This window comes from Scyliorhinus canicula, chromosome 2 (genome assembly GCF_902713615.1).
Source record: "Scyliorhinus canicula chromosome 2, sScyCan1.1, whole genome shotgun sequence".
In the NCBI taxonomy this organism is placed as follows: domain Eukaryota; kingdom Metazoa; phylum Chordata; class Chondrichthyes; order Carcharhiniformes; family Scyliorhinidae; genus Scyliorhinus; species Scyliorhinus canicula.
Window position 1 is genome coordinate 86494816 of NC_052147.1, and position 16380 is coordinate 86511195.

General features: G+C 45.4%; 1 protein-coding gene across 3 annotated transcripts in view; it reads right to left on the reverse strand.

The window, feature by feature from the left end:
* cdan1 (codanin 1) overlaps nucleotides 1-16380 on the reverse strand; it is a 135163-nt gene that overhangs the window by 4140 nt on the left and 114643 nt on the right. For 2 of the 3 annotated variants that reach the window (XM_038782056.1, XM_038782046.1), the window contains exons 21-24: nucleotides 15705-15768; nucleotides 8007-8085; nucleotides 6546-6706; nucleotides 1351-1458 (exon numbers count right to left, since the gene is read on the reverse strand). In XM_038782056.1, coding sequence (XP_038637984.1) covers nucleotides 1351-1458; nucleotides 6546-6706; nucleotides 8007-8085; nucleotides 15705-15768 — 412 coding nt within the window. Of the gene's footprint in view, nucleotides 1-1350; nucleotides 1459-6545; nucleotides 6707-8006; nucleotides 8086-15443; nucleotides 15769-16380 lie in introns of those variants that run through there. The other variant, XR_005458509.1, reaches the window with a different exon arrangement.

Here is a 16380-nt window from a genome sequence, read left to right on the forward strand (position 1 = left end):
TCCTGACTGCTTTCTCCCTAATGTACTTATCTGGTTTCCCTTAATTGTATCTCTGTTATTCACTGGAATGATTCCTTGTGATAAAACCTTCCATATTCTAACCCGAAATCTGTATTGGATTTAGTGGCTATCTTCTACTTGTCATGGGAGTGTACCTTTAAGAAATGTTTTTGTCTTATCACATGGCTTCAGTGATGTCATTGTATGGGTGGAGCTGGGCTGTGGCTCGGTGAGGTTTGACTTTCGCTTTGAGTTTGGACTGGTTTGAATTGCATAGGTTAAAAGAAGTGTTTCTCTATTTTCATTTTAAAAGCGGTTTCCAAACTGCTTGATAACTTGAGATAATTGCTTTCTGGAAGGAATTCAAACCTGTTGTTTGGAAAGGGGAACAAGAGTATCAATAACCAGTCTTATACCAGTGAGAATGCCGTGTGCTGGGCCACACCTTTGAAAAGGGGTTTCTGGTTTTACTTGGATTTTGTTATGGAATTGGAACAGTTAAGGGGGAATTCATTAAGGGTTATAAACACAGATTACTGTAGCTGTGTGGGGTCCTTATGTTTGTAGTTGACAAAAATTCATAGTGTGTGTTTATAAAAATGTTAACAAAGTAATTGGAATAAGGCTTGTTTTTTGATTAAAAGAGCCTAAGAACTCTGTTGAATCATACCGGAAAGGCATGCTCTTGTGCTCAACCTAGCCAAATTCAACAAACAGTTGTAGGTCAGGTGAAGTCCATGATATACTTTGGAGTTTTCTAAACCCTGGCCTATAACATACTTAAACCAGTATCACTTCTGTAAATCTTTTTGACACTGTCGCTAATGTGGCAATATCCTTCACAAAATCTAGAGACCAATCTGTGTGCAGTACTCTAACTGTGATTAGGACTGACACAAGTTTTCAATTCTTTTACTCTAGATGTAAAATGCTGATTTAAGTTTGTCAAATAAATTATTCAATTGGAGAAACTGGCACATATTTGCCATAATGCACCTCATGCTTCCTCCCCACCCCCCGCCAAGTTGATTTTAAATATTTTATGCATAATGAATGCAGACCAGCTTTGACTCTTCTTTATAATATTGGCCTATTTATTCCCTTCCGCACACATTTTCCTGCCCGGGAACTGATCATGTCAGCTGCAATGCTGATTCAAGACACTTTGAAGTGACCTGGTCCATCATACCATAGCATAACAAGACACCAAGAGTGATACCAGCCTGGAGTCTCTCCCAACTTATTCCTACAGCAGGACGACTAAAATTGTCAATGCACTCAACAGGAACCACAGACAAGGTCCGGGGAATGTATTCTATTAAATTAGAGCATTTGAATAAAAAAGCATACCTGTCTACATCTTAATGTTTGGCATAACCTTCTTAATAAGTCATCAAGATGTTTGAGGTCCACTGTTTCATCACTGTGCTTAGGACCCAATGTAATACTTAATAGCTCCTATGAAAGGGACAGAATACAAACAGCAAATTAGGCTATAGGTTTCCAAACCATGCCAACCAAAGATTTCAGCAAAAACTCTATGACTTTAGAAGCTATTACATTCCTTCGTCTAAGCATCAAACTGACTGAATTATTCAGTGACCAATGCTGAGATCCTAATTTGCTCAGATAAGGAACTAAGGATAAAACTGAACTTGTGACCCTTCTGTATTTCACCATTGCTGTTCACTACAATAATTTCCCATTCTCTGGGATGCGGTCCCAGGGTCACCAGAGGTCCTCCAGTTGCTTGGCCAAAGCTTCATACTAGGCACAAGGCCAGTGAATGTCAGCATAAACTTTGAGCACAAAGAGCATCACTATTAAACCTCCTTCCTTAACCCAATGTACATGCATGATTTCCAATTCAGTAGGATTAATTGAAGGAACTTTGCTTGATCTTTCTATCCCCACCATTATCCCAACAAACAGCCTTTATTTAATATGCAGCTGGGTTATTGTGCACTTACCCATCAAGGTCTTCTCGAAAGAAATGATGCCCACTCTCAGGAAACAGTGCCTTGCTGTGTAAAGCAGTTCAAGCCCTGCTGTTTTTCCAGACTGTATCAACAAATAATGTCACCACTGTTTGAAAGCCGATGTAGCAATGCTGTAGGAGACTCACTTGAGGGTGAAGGACCAGGTGAGACTTAAAAAGGGCTGGGTGAGTCAGGTGTTTCACTCTGGATTTGACAGAAGGGCTCGAGAGGTAGCGAAAAGGTCAGCAAACGAGTGCGCTTCCAGATGGAAAAGGTGGTGGCAGATCAGGAGGGTAGATATGTGATTGTGACAGGGGCACTGGAGGGGAGATTTGTGGTGCTGTTAAGTGTATACGGTCCCAATTGGGACGATGTGGGATTCGCAAAGGTGGTGTTTGGGGCCATCCCCGACTTGGTCACACATGAACGATTGGGGGGGGGGGGGGGGGGGGGGGTGCTGGACCTTGGTGCAGGAGCCAAGGTTGGACAGGTCATGGCCGCGCTCGCTGGTCCCATCACGGGAGGGCGAATGCGTTGGCTGGGCTAGTGGTGGAAATGGGAGGGGTGGACACTTGGAGGTTTCTGCACCCAGGGGAACGGGAGCACTCCGTTTTTCCCAGCAGTCCATAAGGTATACTCGCGGATCGACTTTTTCGTGGTGGGAAAGGCTTTGCTGGCTGGAGTTAAGGGGTCGGAATATTCGGCAATTGCAGGATCAGATCATGCTCCGCATTGGGTGGATATGGTGCTGGAGAAGGGGGTAGCACAGAGGCCAGGGTGGCAATTAGATGTGGGACTGTTGGGGGACCGACGGTTCTGTAACAAAATTAAAAATTAATTGAGGAATATGTAGGTTTCAACTGTACGGGTGAGGTGTCAAGGCAGTTGTCTGGTGGTGGTGAGGGGCGAGGTGATCTAGTTTAAGGCCAGGGTGGACAAAGAGGAGAGGTTGGAGTGGCAGAGGCTAATAGATAAGATGTTGGAGGTGGACTATCTACCAGGAAGGTGGTGCGCCAACTGAGGGTGAAGGGCAACAGGTGTAGTTTACGAGCATGGAATTAAGTATGTTAGCAGGTCAGCTTCAGAGGGAGGCAGTGGTAAGGGAAATTGTTCAGGTGAGGGACAGGGCAGGGAAGTTGGTGGTGGCTCCGGATCTGATTAAAAAGATTTTTGAGGAATTCTATGAGAGGTTGTACAGGTCAGAGCCACTTGGGGGAGATAATGAGGTGCAGGAATTTCTAGATGGGTTGGAGCACCCGAGGTTAGGGGAGGGGGACAGGGTTACATTAGAAGGAGCAGGAGATAAAAGATGCGATTGGGAGGATGCAGTCGGGGAAGGTGGCAGGGCCGGATGGGTTTCCGGTGGAATATTTTTAAAAATTCAAGGATAAGCTGGCATCCCTGATGGTGGGGATGTTTGAAGAGACGATAGGGAAAGGGGTGTTGCCATAAACCTTGGGGGCAGGCATCAATTTCCCTGTTGTTTAAAAAAAGATAAGGATCCGACGGAGAATGGGTCGTATAGGCCCATATCACTTCTGAACATGGACGCAAAAGTATTGGCGAAGGTACTGGCGGGTAGGCTGGAGGAGTGCCTCCCGAAGATGATAGGTGAAGATCAGACGGGGTTCGTGAGAGGGAGGCAGCTCTTTTCAAACGTTAGGAGGGTATTGAACGTGGTTATGGCACCGGAGGAGGGGATGGAAACAGGTGGTTGTGGCATTGAATGCTGAGAAGGAGTTTGACCGGGTAGAATGGGGGTACTTGATGGCAGTTCTGGAGCGATTTGGGATTGGACCAAGATTTGTGAATTGGGTAAAGCTACTGTATAAGGAGCTGAGGGCGAGAGTCCGCACAAATAACATCAGCTCAGAATACGTTTCTCTCCACCGTGGGACTAGGCAGGGATGTCCTATGTCTCCCCTGCTGTTTGCACTAGTGATTGAGCCATTGGCCATCGCGTTAAGATGTTCGGGGTTTGGAAAGGAATAGTGCGGGGGGGGAACAGAGCATAGGGTGTCCTTATATTCCGATGACTTGGTGTTATATGCGTCGGAACCGAGTGTGTCAATAGGGGGAATGTTGGAGCTGCTTCTGGTGTTTGGGTCTTTCTCGGGGTACAAACTAAATCTGGACAAGAGTGAGTATTTTGTGGTGTCTCGGCCGGGGGTGAGGGCAGGGGTGGGGGGGCTGCCATTCTGTAGGGCAGGGACTCACTTTAGATACCTGGGGATGCAGGTTGCCCGGGAGTGGGGTACAACATTTCTAGTTTGGTGGGGAGAGTGAAAGCTGATCTGGTAAGGTGGGATGGTCTCCCTCTGTCACTGACGGGCCGGGTACAGGCAGTTAAAATGAATGTGTTGCCGCGATTTCTGTTTATTTTTCAATGCCTGCCGATGTTCCTGCTAAAGGCATTTCCCAGAGAGATTGAGGGAAGGATTACATTGTTCATATGGGGATGGAAGGTGGCCAGAGTTGGAAAGGTGCTGCTACAGACGGGAAGGCAGGCAGGGGATTTGGGTCTTCCAAACCTGATGTATTGTTACTGGGCGGCGAATGTGGAGAAGGTGCGGAGCTGGGTCAGAGGGGTTGATTCCCAGTGGGTCAGAATGGAGGAGAGTTTGTGCAGGGGGTCGGGATTGAAGGCGCTAGCAACAGCGCCGCTCCCGACGGCCCTGGGGAAATACGCAACGTGTCCGGCAATAATAGCTTCATTGAGAATTTGGAGGCAGTTCCGCCAACACTTCGGGTTGGGGGCAGGGTCAAGGGAAATGCTGATTCAGGGGAACCACAGATTTGAGCCAGGGAAGTGGGATGGAAATTTTCGGAAATGGGAGAAGGGGACTAAGACACTAAAAGATTTGTTTCTTGGGGGTCGGTTTGAAGGTATGGGCTGGAGCAGGGGGAAATATTTAGATACATGCAGGTTCGAGATTTTGCCAGCAAGGAGATACATAGCTTCCCGGTGAAGCCGGCCTCCAGATTGCTGGAGGAGATGCTGACGACAGGGCGACTGGAGAAGGGGTGAGTGTCGGCGGTTTACGGAGCTATTTTGGAAGAGAAGGCACCACTGGAAGGGATCAAAGCAAAGTGGGAGGAAGAGTTGAGAGAGAGTATGGAGGAGGGGTTCTGGTGTGAGGTGCTTTGGAGGATGAACGCCTCCACCTCGTACGCGAAATTGGGGCTGATACAGCTGAAGGTGGTATATCGAGCACGCCTCACAAGGGCGAGGATGAGCTGATTCTTTGAAGGAGTAGAAGATGTGTGCAAACGTTGCGGGGGGCCCCCACAAATCATGTTCATATGTTTTGATCCTGTCCAAAGCTGGAGGATTACTGGAAGGAGGTATTTTTAGGGTAATTTCTGAAGTGGTGCACGTGAAACTGGACCCGGGCCCTCGGGAGGCCATATTCGGGGTGTCCGACCAGCCAGGGTTGGAAACGGGTACGGAGGCAGATATCATAGCCTTCGCCTCGTTGATCGCCCGAAGGCGGATCCTGATGGGTTGGAGAGCAGCCTCTCCACCCTGTGCCCTAGCGTGGAGGGGGGATCTGTTGGAATTGTTGACTCTTGAGAAGGTTAAGTTCGAACTGAGAGGAAGGATGGAGGGATTCTACAGATCATGGGCATTATTCATTATGCACTTTCAAGAACTGGATAACATCGAACATTAGTTGAGGGGAGGGGTGGGGGGTGGTGTGTGTTAATGGTGACTCTGGGTGATTCCTGATTCCTTTTTGTCATTTGTTTATATGAACATGCGGGCTAATGTCTGGGGTTTGGTGGGAGGATGGGATCGTTGTTATTGATATGGGGATTGACATATTCGTTACTGATTATTGTTTATTGTTGGTGAGTGTAAATTTGGGAGAAAATGTGAAAAAGGAGAATAAAAATATTTTAAAAAAAATCCCTACAGTGCAAAAGGAGGCCATTTGAGTCTGCACTTACCCTCTGAACGAGCACCTTATCCAGGCCTACTTCCCCTCCCCATAACCCCATCTGAACACTAAATGGACAATTTAGCATGGTTAATCTACTTAACTGCATATCTTTGGACAGAGGGGGAAACCAGAGCATCCAGAGGAAACCCACGCAGACACGGGGAGAATGTGCAGACCCGAGGCCAGAATCAAATCCAGGTTCACTGGCCGTGAGGCAGCAGGGCCCCACTTTGGGCACATACTGTATACATATCAGTTCAAAATGACCAAAGATCAATCATGCTCCTCACAGCATCAGGCTATAAATTCCTTCCAGATAAATCTCATCCCAACCAACTGATATCAATAAATTGCGAAATTACATGCCACAAAAATTAACTTGCCGAAAACTAAACATTTCTCATAGTCTCTTGTAAGTTTGTGGATGTAACGTAGAAACTACACAAAAAGATTCCCACATGCACATTGAATTTATTCGACTTGTAGAAATGGATATGGATTAGGATGCTCATTAGAAAAACCTCAGGGTTGCTTTTTTACTAACATCTTTTTATGCAACCGCATTGAATATTAAACAAATTTTGCATTTCTATCACATTTAAACAATGGAAATTTGACATACCTTAAACTCGCTGGCTATCTGGGAGGGAGGTGGGGCATTGTGCTTACACTCTGGTGAGCAATTCCTTAGCGCTCCAGAAACCTCACTCGCATTTGTCGATTGCACTGTTTGAGATTTCTTCAGTCTGTCAAAACCAAGCTTCATTTCTTTTCTAATTAAAGCTGAGAGTAAAATAAAAGAAAAACCTGATCTAGAATGCAAACTACCACAGGAGTGCAACCTCTAATTACATTTTACACAACATTCTCCTCTTTGTCCAGACACATTGCACAAATGGAACATGCATTCATTATTCACCATTAGAGGATATATTCAAGCCAAGCTCTCCCAGTGACTGGGGCTGCATTCCTCACTCAGTTGGACAAAGAATGTTGAAACTAAGAATCAACAAAGTGACCGTAAAATAATCTTTGAATAAGATATGGTACATCATGTATAAGCATATCACTTGGTCATAAAAGTAATTGTTCGCAACAAGTCGACAGTAAAAGTCTGTTGACCCACTGTGACTCTCATCCATTCACTGCAGACCCTGCTGTGGAACAAGGTTACGGTTGTCTTCTTTGTGGTGAGATGAAAGCAAGTCAAAGAGACACTCAAACCCAGCACCATCCCACAGTCTGCACTGCACTAGAACAAGAGAGAGGGAGTAATCAAATATAGGAATAAGAGAAGGCCATTTACCTTCATGAGCCCGTTCTGCCATTTGATGAGATCATGGCTGATCTGTGATCTTACTTCCCATATCCACCATTGTCTCAAATAATCATAACTTTTGATTAATGTAAATTTAAATCCAAGATTGATAGTTAGCAATTCATCTAGCAATAATTGGCATTTGCGGAAGAGTTTCAAATTTCTATCAGCCCTTACACGCAAGTGTTTTGCAACTTTACTCCTGAAATGCTGGGCTCTAACGTTTAGGCTATGCCCCTCAGTCCTAGACACCCCCAACCAGCCAAAGTAGTTTTTCCTCGATCTACCTGATCCATTCCTCACAATATCTTGAGAACTTCAATCAAATCACCCCGTAGCCTTCTAAGTTGTTTTATGGAGCCAGAGACTTTTCCCCAGGGCGGAAGTGGCTGGCACGAGGTGACATAATTTTACGGTGATTGGAGGAAGGTATAGGGGAGATGTCAGAGGTAGGTTCTTTACACAGAGAGTGGTGGGTGCGTGGAATGCACTGCCAGCATAAGTGGAGGAGTCAGAATCATTAGGGACTTTTAAGCGACTCTTAAGACAGGCACATGGACAGCAGTAAATTGAAGGAGTATAGGTTAGGTTGATCTTAGATTAGGATAAATGGTCGGCACAATACCGTGGGCCGAAGGGCCTTTACTGTGCTGTTCTATATTCTATAAATGAGACCACTATGGGGACATCAGTACTGCATGGTGCAGCTGCAAAACTTTCTAGTGATCCTGTGCAAAAGCTGATCTTGGTTATGCTTCTCTGTACCTGTGATATTGGCTGAAAGCCACGTGCAAGCTTTTTCGGTAGCCAGGCGGCTTGCAATACCTTCGGCTGTTCTTAGCACCTATTAAAAAAAAGCATAATTACTTACAAATATTACCATTGATCAAAATAGCAGAAAAGCAACTCAAGTGCTTCACAAAAAGTACAGCAGAGGGACAACACCAAGAGATGGAGACGGAGCACTCCAGAGATGACGGAACAAAGTGAGTGATAATGATTTAGACACAATGGAGTGAGGAGAAAGACAGTGAGAAACAGTTCCTAATAGATACCAATAATGGCAAAGCACCGCCAACCAGCGGCAGTCTAACACTGTCAACAGTAAGTAGGCTGCATTCCATATGATCTCACACACATTCCATATCAAAAAGACATACAGAAAGTTTGTAATGAGTTGGATTTCATGTAGAGGAGAACTTGGGAAATACAGTGTACAAAAAGAGAGTTATGCTAAACATTTATAAATCACTGGTTATTGTGGAAAATTCTGCATAATTTCTGGAAGAATGTAGAGTGCTTGGAGACGACGCAGCAGTTATTAGAATAGCTCATGAGATGAAGGACATCAGTTACTTGGGGAAATGGGGGCTCTCTCCTGGGAGTACAGAAGATTGAAATCAGGTTTCATAAAAGTGCTGAAAATTTTAAGCAGTTTGATAAGAGTTGATAGGGTGCATTTATTTGCGCTGCTACACTAAGTCAGCGTTTTTCAAACTTTGACCCACTTATAATGGTAGAACTTCGGGACTCATTGTCCGATGGTTGCGACCTCTGCCGGCTGACGTTAGCGACCCATGCCGCCCAACCTTTGCGACACACCATTATTGCTTACCTTTAATGACAGGCGAGCCTGCTTGGCCCTCGCTTGCTTGGCCCTCACAAACTCACTTGCTTCGTCATTCAATGCTACATTTCTGCTAAATGCTTCAGCTGACGATTTAAGCTGCACCCTTTGAAAAAAATCAAGGGGTTTGTTCTCGAACTCGCTATGCTTAGTCTTCAAATGTCTTTGAAAATTTGAAAGGTTTTAAACTTTCATTTGCCAGTACATCCTTCCATTTAATACATGGGTTTTGCATTGGCACAATAAAGCCATACCTCAAGAAAACATCTTTATACTGCTCTGTCCCCGATTTCAGTTTCTTCTTAATGAATTGCTCATCAGAGGCCCTGGGGCTTGCCATACAGCTCACACCAGCACTGCTTTGTCCTGCCGTGGACTCATTCTGAGAAGCTCTCTCCAGCAGATTCAGTTGTGAGATCCTGGCCTGTTTGTGTCTCTGGCCCTATCTTCCTTATCACAAAATAATCCACCTTCAGTTTGCCACACAGTCCTGCTGCTTGCTGGCAGCTACAAAATGGAGGAATATCTCCTCCATGATTTTGCACCCAAAGCGTAGTGTACATGCCAGGCACGTGACCTTCTCTCTGCCGCTGCCTGAAAGCCTCCATCGTTCATATTTAAAGGCCGCTCAAGGCCAACTTTTTTTTTTTACTTTGCAACTTTATTTCCAATGCCTGATTTTTCCAAATTATGACTTTTTACTACTGAAAATGAAACCATTTCATTTGAACACGTGCACTCTTACATTAACACACATACTTTGTTTTAAATATATACACATTTCTTTAGAAATTTACACAAGTATGGTAAAAAGTACAATCTTGTTTTTACTTGAGATGAAGTAACTCGTCAAACACAATGTCATAATATTTCTTACTGGTTCCACTGTATTGCACTATCCAAATATCCGTGCCATTTTCTTCTCCATTCTCACCAAAAGCACTCACTTCCGGTTTCCAGAGAGTGACTTCCGGTTTCCAGAGAGTGACAACACAAAATGATTACTTCTTCCAGTGTTGACATGTGCCAGTATCGACTGGCCTCATTTGATCAGTATTCCTGGCTGCCAAATCTGGTCTGGCTTCCCTCTCACTGTCCAGTAGCTGCATCCATCCCAGTCACAGGCTGCTGACCACTTCCTGACCAGTACTTCACAGCGTGGGAGGGCAAGCGGGCGTTGTGCCAGACGTTGAGCAGCTCGACCACGTAGCCGCAGGTCGACGAAATAGGTCGTTCGGGCCTTGGGAGCCTGCTCCACCATTCATGATCACCAACTCAATAGGCTGTTCCCACCTTCTCCCGTATCCTTTCATCCCAAAACCTAACTTATTCTTGAAAACATACGATGTTTTGGCCTCATCAACTTTCTTTGGTAGCGAATTCCACAGGCTCACCACTCTCTGGATGAAGAACGTTATCCTCATCTCAGTCCTAAATGGTCTACCCCGTATCCTCAAACTGTGACCCTTGGCTCTGGGCTCCCTCACCATTAGGAACATCCTTCCTGCATCTATCCTGTCTAGTCCTGTTAGGATTTTATAGGTTTCTATGAGAACCCCTTCATTCTTCAGAACTGCAGCGACTATAATACTAACTGATTCAACCTCTCCACAAATGTCAGTACCGCCATCCCAGAAATCAGTCTGGTAAATCTTCGCTGCACTCTCTCTATAGCAAGAACATTGTTCTTCAGGTAAGATGATCAAAACTGCACACAATATTCCAGCTGTGGCCTCATCAAAACATCCCTGCTCCTGTACTCAAATCCTCACGCTATGAAGGCCAACATACCATTTTCTTTCATGACTGCCTTCTGTACCTGCATACTTACTTTCAGAGACTGGTGTACAAGGGCAACCTGGTCTCGTTGCACATCACGTCTCAATTTACAGCCATTCAGATAACAATCCATCTTCCTGCTTTGCTACCAAAGTGGATAACCTCACATTTATCCACATTATACCGCATCTGGCGTGCATTTGCCCTCAACTTGTCCAAATCACAGTGAAGCATCTCTACATCCTCCTCACAGCTCACCCTCCCATCTAGCTTTGTGCCATTCACAAATTTGGAGATATTACATTTAGTTCCTTCATCTAAAATATTAATAAACATTGTGAATCGTTGGTGTACTAGTACTGACCCATGTGGTATCCCACTAGTCACTGCCTGCCATTCGGAAAAAGACCCGTTTATTCCTACTCTTTGTCGGATTGCTAAACTAATAAGTTTTTTTTAAAAGTTTTCAGTAGTTGGGAAGTTAGTTCAGTGGGAATGGAGGCTAGGATAGTTGAATGTTCCTCCTGCAGAATGTGGGAGGAAAGGGTCACCTCTAGTGTCCCTGCTGACTACATCTGCGGGAAGTGCACCCAACTCCAGCACCTCGAGAACCGCGTTAGGGACCTGGAGCTGGATGAACTTCGGATCATTCGGGAGGCAGAGGTGGTTATTGAGAGGAGTATTAGGGAGGTAGTCACACCTCAGGTAAAAGAAGAAGGTAGATGGGTTACCGTCAGGGGAGGGTGAGGGAACCGGCAGGCAGTGCAGGGATCCCCTGTGTCGTTCCCCTCTATAACAAGTATACCGTTTTGGATACTGTTGCGGGGGACGACTTACCAGGGGTAAGCAATGGGGCACATGTCTCTGGCACAGGATCTGTCCCTGTTGATCAGAAGGGAAGGAAGAAGAGGAACAGAGCACTTGTCATTGGGGACTCCATAGTTAGAGGAACAGACAGGAGGTTCTGTGGGAACGAAAGAGACTCACGGTTGGTGTGTTGCCTCCCAGGTGCCAGGGTTCGTGATGTCTCTGATCGTGTTTTTGGGATCCTTAAGGGGGAGGGGGAGCAGGCCCAAGTCGTGGTCCACATAGGTATCAACGACATAGGTAGGAAGAGAGATGGGGATTTGAGACAGAAATTCAGGGAGCTAGGGTGGAAGCTGAGAGCTAGAACAAACAGAGTTGTTATCTCTGGGTTGTTACCCGTGCCACGTGCTAGCGAAGTGAGAAATAAGGAGAGAGAGGAGTTGAACACGTGGCTACAGGGATGGTGCAGGAGGGAGGGTTTTGGTTTCCTGGATAATTGGGGCTCATTCTGGGGTAGGTGGGACCTCTACAAACAGGATGGTCTTCACCTGAACCAGAGGGGTACCAATATCCTGGGGGGGAGATTTGCTAGTGCTCTTCGGGGGGGTTTAAACTAATTCAGCAGGGGGATGGGAACCTAAATTGTAGTCCTAGTGTACAGGATGTTGAGAGTAGAGAGGTCAGGGATAGGGTTAAAAGTTCGAAAGAGGGCACCGGCAAGCAAGACGCTGGTTTGAAATGTGTCTACTTCAACGCCAGGAGCATCCGGAATAAGGTGGGTGAGCTTGCAGCATGGGTTGGTACCTGGGATCTCGATGTTGTGGCGATTTCGGAGACATGGGTAGAGCAGGGACAGGAATGGTTGTTGCAGGCTCCAGGATTTAGATGTTTCTGTAAGAACAGAGAAGATGGTAAAAGAGGGGGGGGGTGTGGCATTGTTAATCAAGGAAAGTATTACGGCGGTAGAAAGGACGTTTGAGGACTCGTCTACTGAGGTAGTATGGGCCGAGGTTAGGAACAGGAGAGGAGAGGTCACCCTGTTGGGAGTTGTCTATAGACCTCCGAATAGTTCCAGAGATGTAGAGGAAAGGATTGCAAAGATGATTCTCGACAGGAGCGAGAGTAACAGGGTAGTTGTTATGGGGGACTTTAACTTTCCAAATATTGACTGGAAATACTATAGTTCGAGTACTATAGATGGGTCAGTTTTTGTGCAGTGTGCGCAGGAGGGTTTTCTGACACAGTATGTAGACAGGCCAACAAGGGGCGAGGCCACATTGGATTTGGTACTGGGTAATGAACCCGGCCAGGTGTTAGATTTAGATGTAGGTGAACACTTTGGTGATAGTGATCACAACTCGGTTATGTTTACTTTAGCAATGGGCAGGGATAGGTATATACCGCAAGGCAAGAATTATAGCTGGGGGAAAGGCAATTATGATGCTATTCGGCAAGATTTAGGATGTATAGGATGGGGAAGGAAACTGCAGGGGATGGGTACAATCGAAATGTGGAGCTTTTTCAAGGAACAGCTACTGCGTGTCCTTGATAAGTATGTACCTGTCAGGCAGGGAGGAAGTTGTCGAGCAAGGGAACCGTGGTTTACTAAGGAAGTTGAAGCACTTGTCAAGAGGAAGAAGAAGGCTTATGTTAGGATGAGACATGAAGGCTCAGTTAGGGCACTTGAGAGTTACAAGTTAGCCAGGAAGGACCTAAAGGGAGAGTTAAGAAGAGCGAGGAGAGGACACGAAAAGTTGTTGGCGGATAGGATCAAGGAAAACCCTAAGGCTTTCTATAGGTATATCAGGAACAAAAGAATGACTAGAGTAAAATTAGGGCCAATCAAGGATAGTAGTGGAAAGTTGTGTGTGGAATCAGAGGAGATAGGGGAAGCGTTAAATGCATATTTTTCATCAGTGTTTACACTGGAGAAAGACAATGTTGTCGGGGAGAATACTCAGGTTCAGTCGACCAGGCTAGATGGAATTGAGGTTCAAAAGGAGGAGGCGTTATCAATTTTGGAAAATGTCAAAATAGATAAGTCCCCTGGGCCAGATGGGATTTATCCTAGGATTCTCTGGGAAGCCAGGGAGGAGATTGCAGAGCCTTTGTCCTTGATCTTTATGTCGTCTTTGTCGACAGGAATAGTGCCGGAAGACTGGAGGATAGCAAATGTTGTCCCCTTGTTCAAGAAGGGGAGTAGAGACAACCCTGGTAATTATAGACCTGTGAGCCTCACTTCAGTTGTGCGTAAAATGTTGGAAAAGGTTATAAGAGATAGGGTTTATAATCATCTTGAAAAGAACAAGTTGATTAGCGATAGTCAACACGGTTTTGTGAAGGGTAGGTCATGCCTCACAAACCTTATTGAGTTTTTTTGAGAAGGTGACCAAACAGGTGGATGAGGGTAAAGCGGTTGATGTGGTGTATATGGATTTCAGTAAGGCGTTTGATAAGGTTCACCACGGTAGGCTATTGCAGAAAATAAGGAAGTATGGGATCGAAGGTGATTTAGCGGTTTGGATCAGTAATTGGCTAGCTGAAAGACAGAGGGTGGTGGTTGATGGCAAATGTTCATCCTGGAGTTCAGTTACTAGTGGTGTACCGCAAGGATCTGTTTTGGGGCCACTGCTGTTTGTCATTTTTATAAATGACCTGGAAGAGGGTGTAGAAGGATGGGTTAGTAAATTTGCAGATGACACGAAGGTCGGTGGAGTTGTGGATAGTGCTGAAGGATGTTATAGGATACAGAGGGACATAGATAAGCTGCAGAGCTGGGCTGAGAGGTGGCAGATGGAGTTTAATGCGGAAAAGTGTGAGGTGGTTCACTTTGGAAGGAGTAACAGGAATGCAGAGTACTGGGCTAATGGCAAGATTCTTGGTAGTGTAAATGAAGAGAGAGATCTCGGCATCCAGGTACATAAATCCACCCAGGTTAATAGGGCTGTTAAGAAGGCATATGGTGTGCTAGCCTTTATCAGTAGGGGGATTGAGTTTCGGAGCCACAAGGTCATGCTGCAGCTGTACATAACTCTGGTGCGGCCGCTCCTGGAGTACTGCGTGCAGTTCTGGTCACCACATTATAGGAAGGATATGGAAGCTTTAGAAAGGGTTCAGAGGAGATTTACTAGGATGTTGCCTGGTATGGAGGGAAGGTCTTACAAGGAAAGGCTCAGGGACTTGAGGTTGTTTTCGTTAGAGAGGAGAAGGCTGAGAGGTGACTTAATAGAGACATATAAGATAGTCAGAGGGTTAGATAGGGTGGACAGTGAGAGTCTTTTTCCTCGGATGGTGATGCCCAACACGAGGGGACATAGCTTTAAATTGAGGGGTGGTAGATATAGGACAGATGTCAGAGGCAGTTTCTTTACTCAGAGAGTAGTAGGGGTATGGAACGCCCTGCCTGCAACAGTAGTAGACTCGCCAACTTTAAGGGCATTTAAGTGGTCACTGGATAGACACATGGATGAAAACGGAATAGTGTAGGTCAGATAGGCGTCAGATGGTTTCACAGGTCGGCGCAACATCGAGGGCCGAAGGGCCCGTACTGCGCTGTAATGTTCTATGTTACATTTGTCTGCCAACCAGTTCCATCTCAATACACTATCCCAATCCCATGCGCTTTAATTTTATCAGGCAAGTGGCCAAGGCATGAAAAAGGGATAAGTGACCATAAAGCACAGAAAAGCTATGATCTTGCAACTATTTAGCAAGAGTACGTTCCAGCTCACAACAGCAGGTGGCAGAAGTATCGAGAGTTATGGATATTGGTGGAAAAGCACACACAATACAAGAATATGTACAAACATAACGTTCACTGCTATCCATTAGGGAGGTCCTAGGTGCCCAGCACATCATTGTGCAAACTCTCATTAATCTTTTTGTCAGGTACTTATCCAATTCTTTTAAATTAGCTGGAAAAGACAGCTTCACTGCATCCCCTGGCAGTCTTCAGCTGACTGTAGTTAGCACTCACATTAGAAACCTACCTCATGCTTATGAGAACATTAATTTCTATGCCTTCAATCACCCAAGATCTCCGGTGACTAATAGTCTCTGCTTTGAGTAGGATGAAAGTTGGACTGAAATGAGTCAGACATGCATTAATGTGCACGGTGTGCATGGAATTGGGGAGTGATTCGGTTGCAGACCAAAGCCGGAGTTCGGAAGGGCACCCAACCCACCAACCCAAGGAGTACAGGTTAAGGCAAGTGGGGGCTGTGTCTACATAAAACATCTGAAAATTTAACCGAAGCGGATGTCTCTCCTGGAAGCAGAACTTGAATTGCTTCTGGTCCCTTTCTGCCACAGAATCTGCAAAGGTGAAAAAAAGAGAAATATTTTACTCTAATCATAGTTTCACCAAAATGTCATATTTGAATTTGAATATCAGATACAGGGATGGCTGAGCCATATCTTATGACAAGATGCCAGAAATCCCAAGCCCTCAGGTAAAGCCTCCGATCGCAGACATCCAGAAATTCTGGGTGACTCCGAGAAAACACAGGATGGAAGAACATCAAATTCATGAAATGTTCACATCCAAGCCAGCAGCAACTGTAATTCTGAATTAATCATATGCGGATTTAAACCAGTGACAGTGCATATTTGATTACGCGAGGAACAAAGTCAGTTTACGTTATGCAAACTGAAGGAAATTAATAGTTGACTAGAGGTGGGATGTAGTTGCCCATCTCTGCACATTATTACAATTATTTCCTCATGGAGGTGAGGAAAAAAGGACTTTAGGCATCACCTCACATCGGAGGTGGATTCTCCAGCGATATAACCCATTGACACACTTACAGAAACACACAGCACAGAAAGATTCCATTCAGCCTACTGTGCCAATGCTGGGCTCTTTGAAAGAGCTATCCAATTAGTACCACTCCACTGCTCTTGCCCCATAGCTCTTCTAATGTTTCC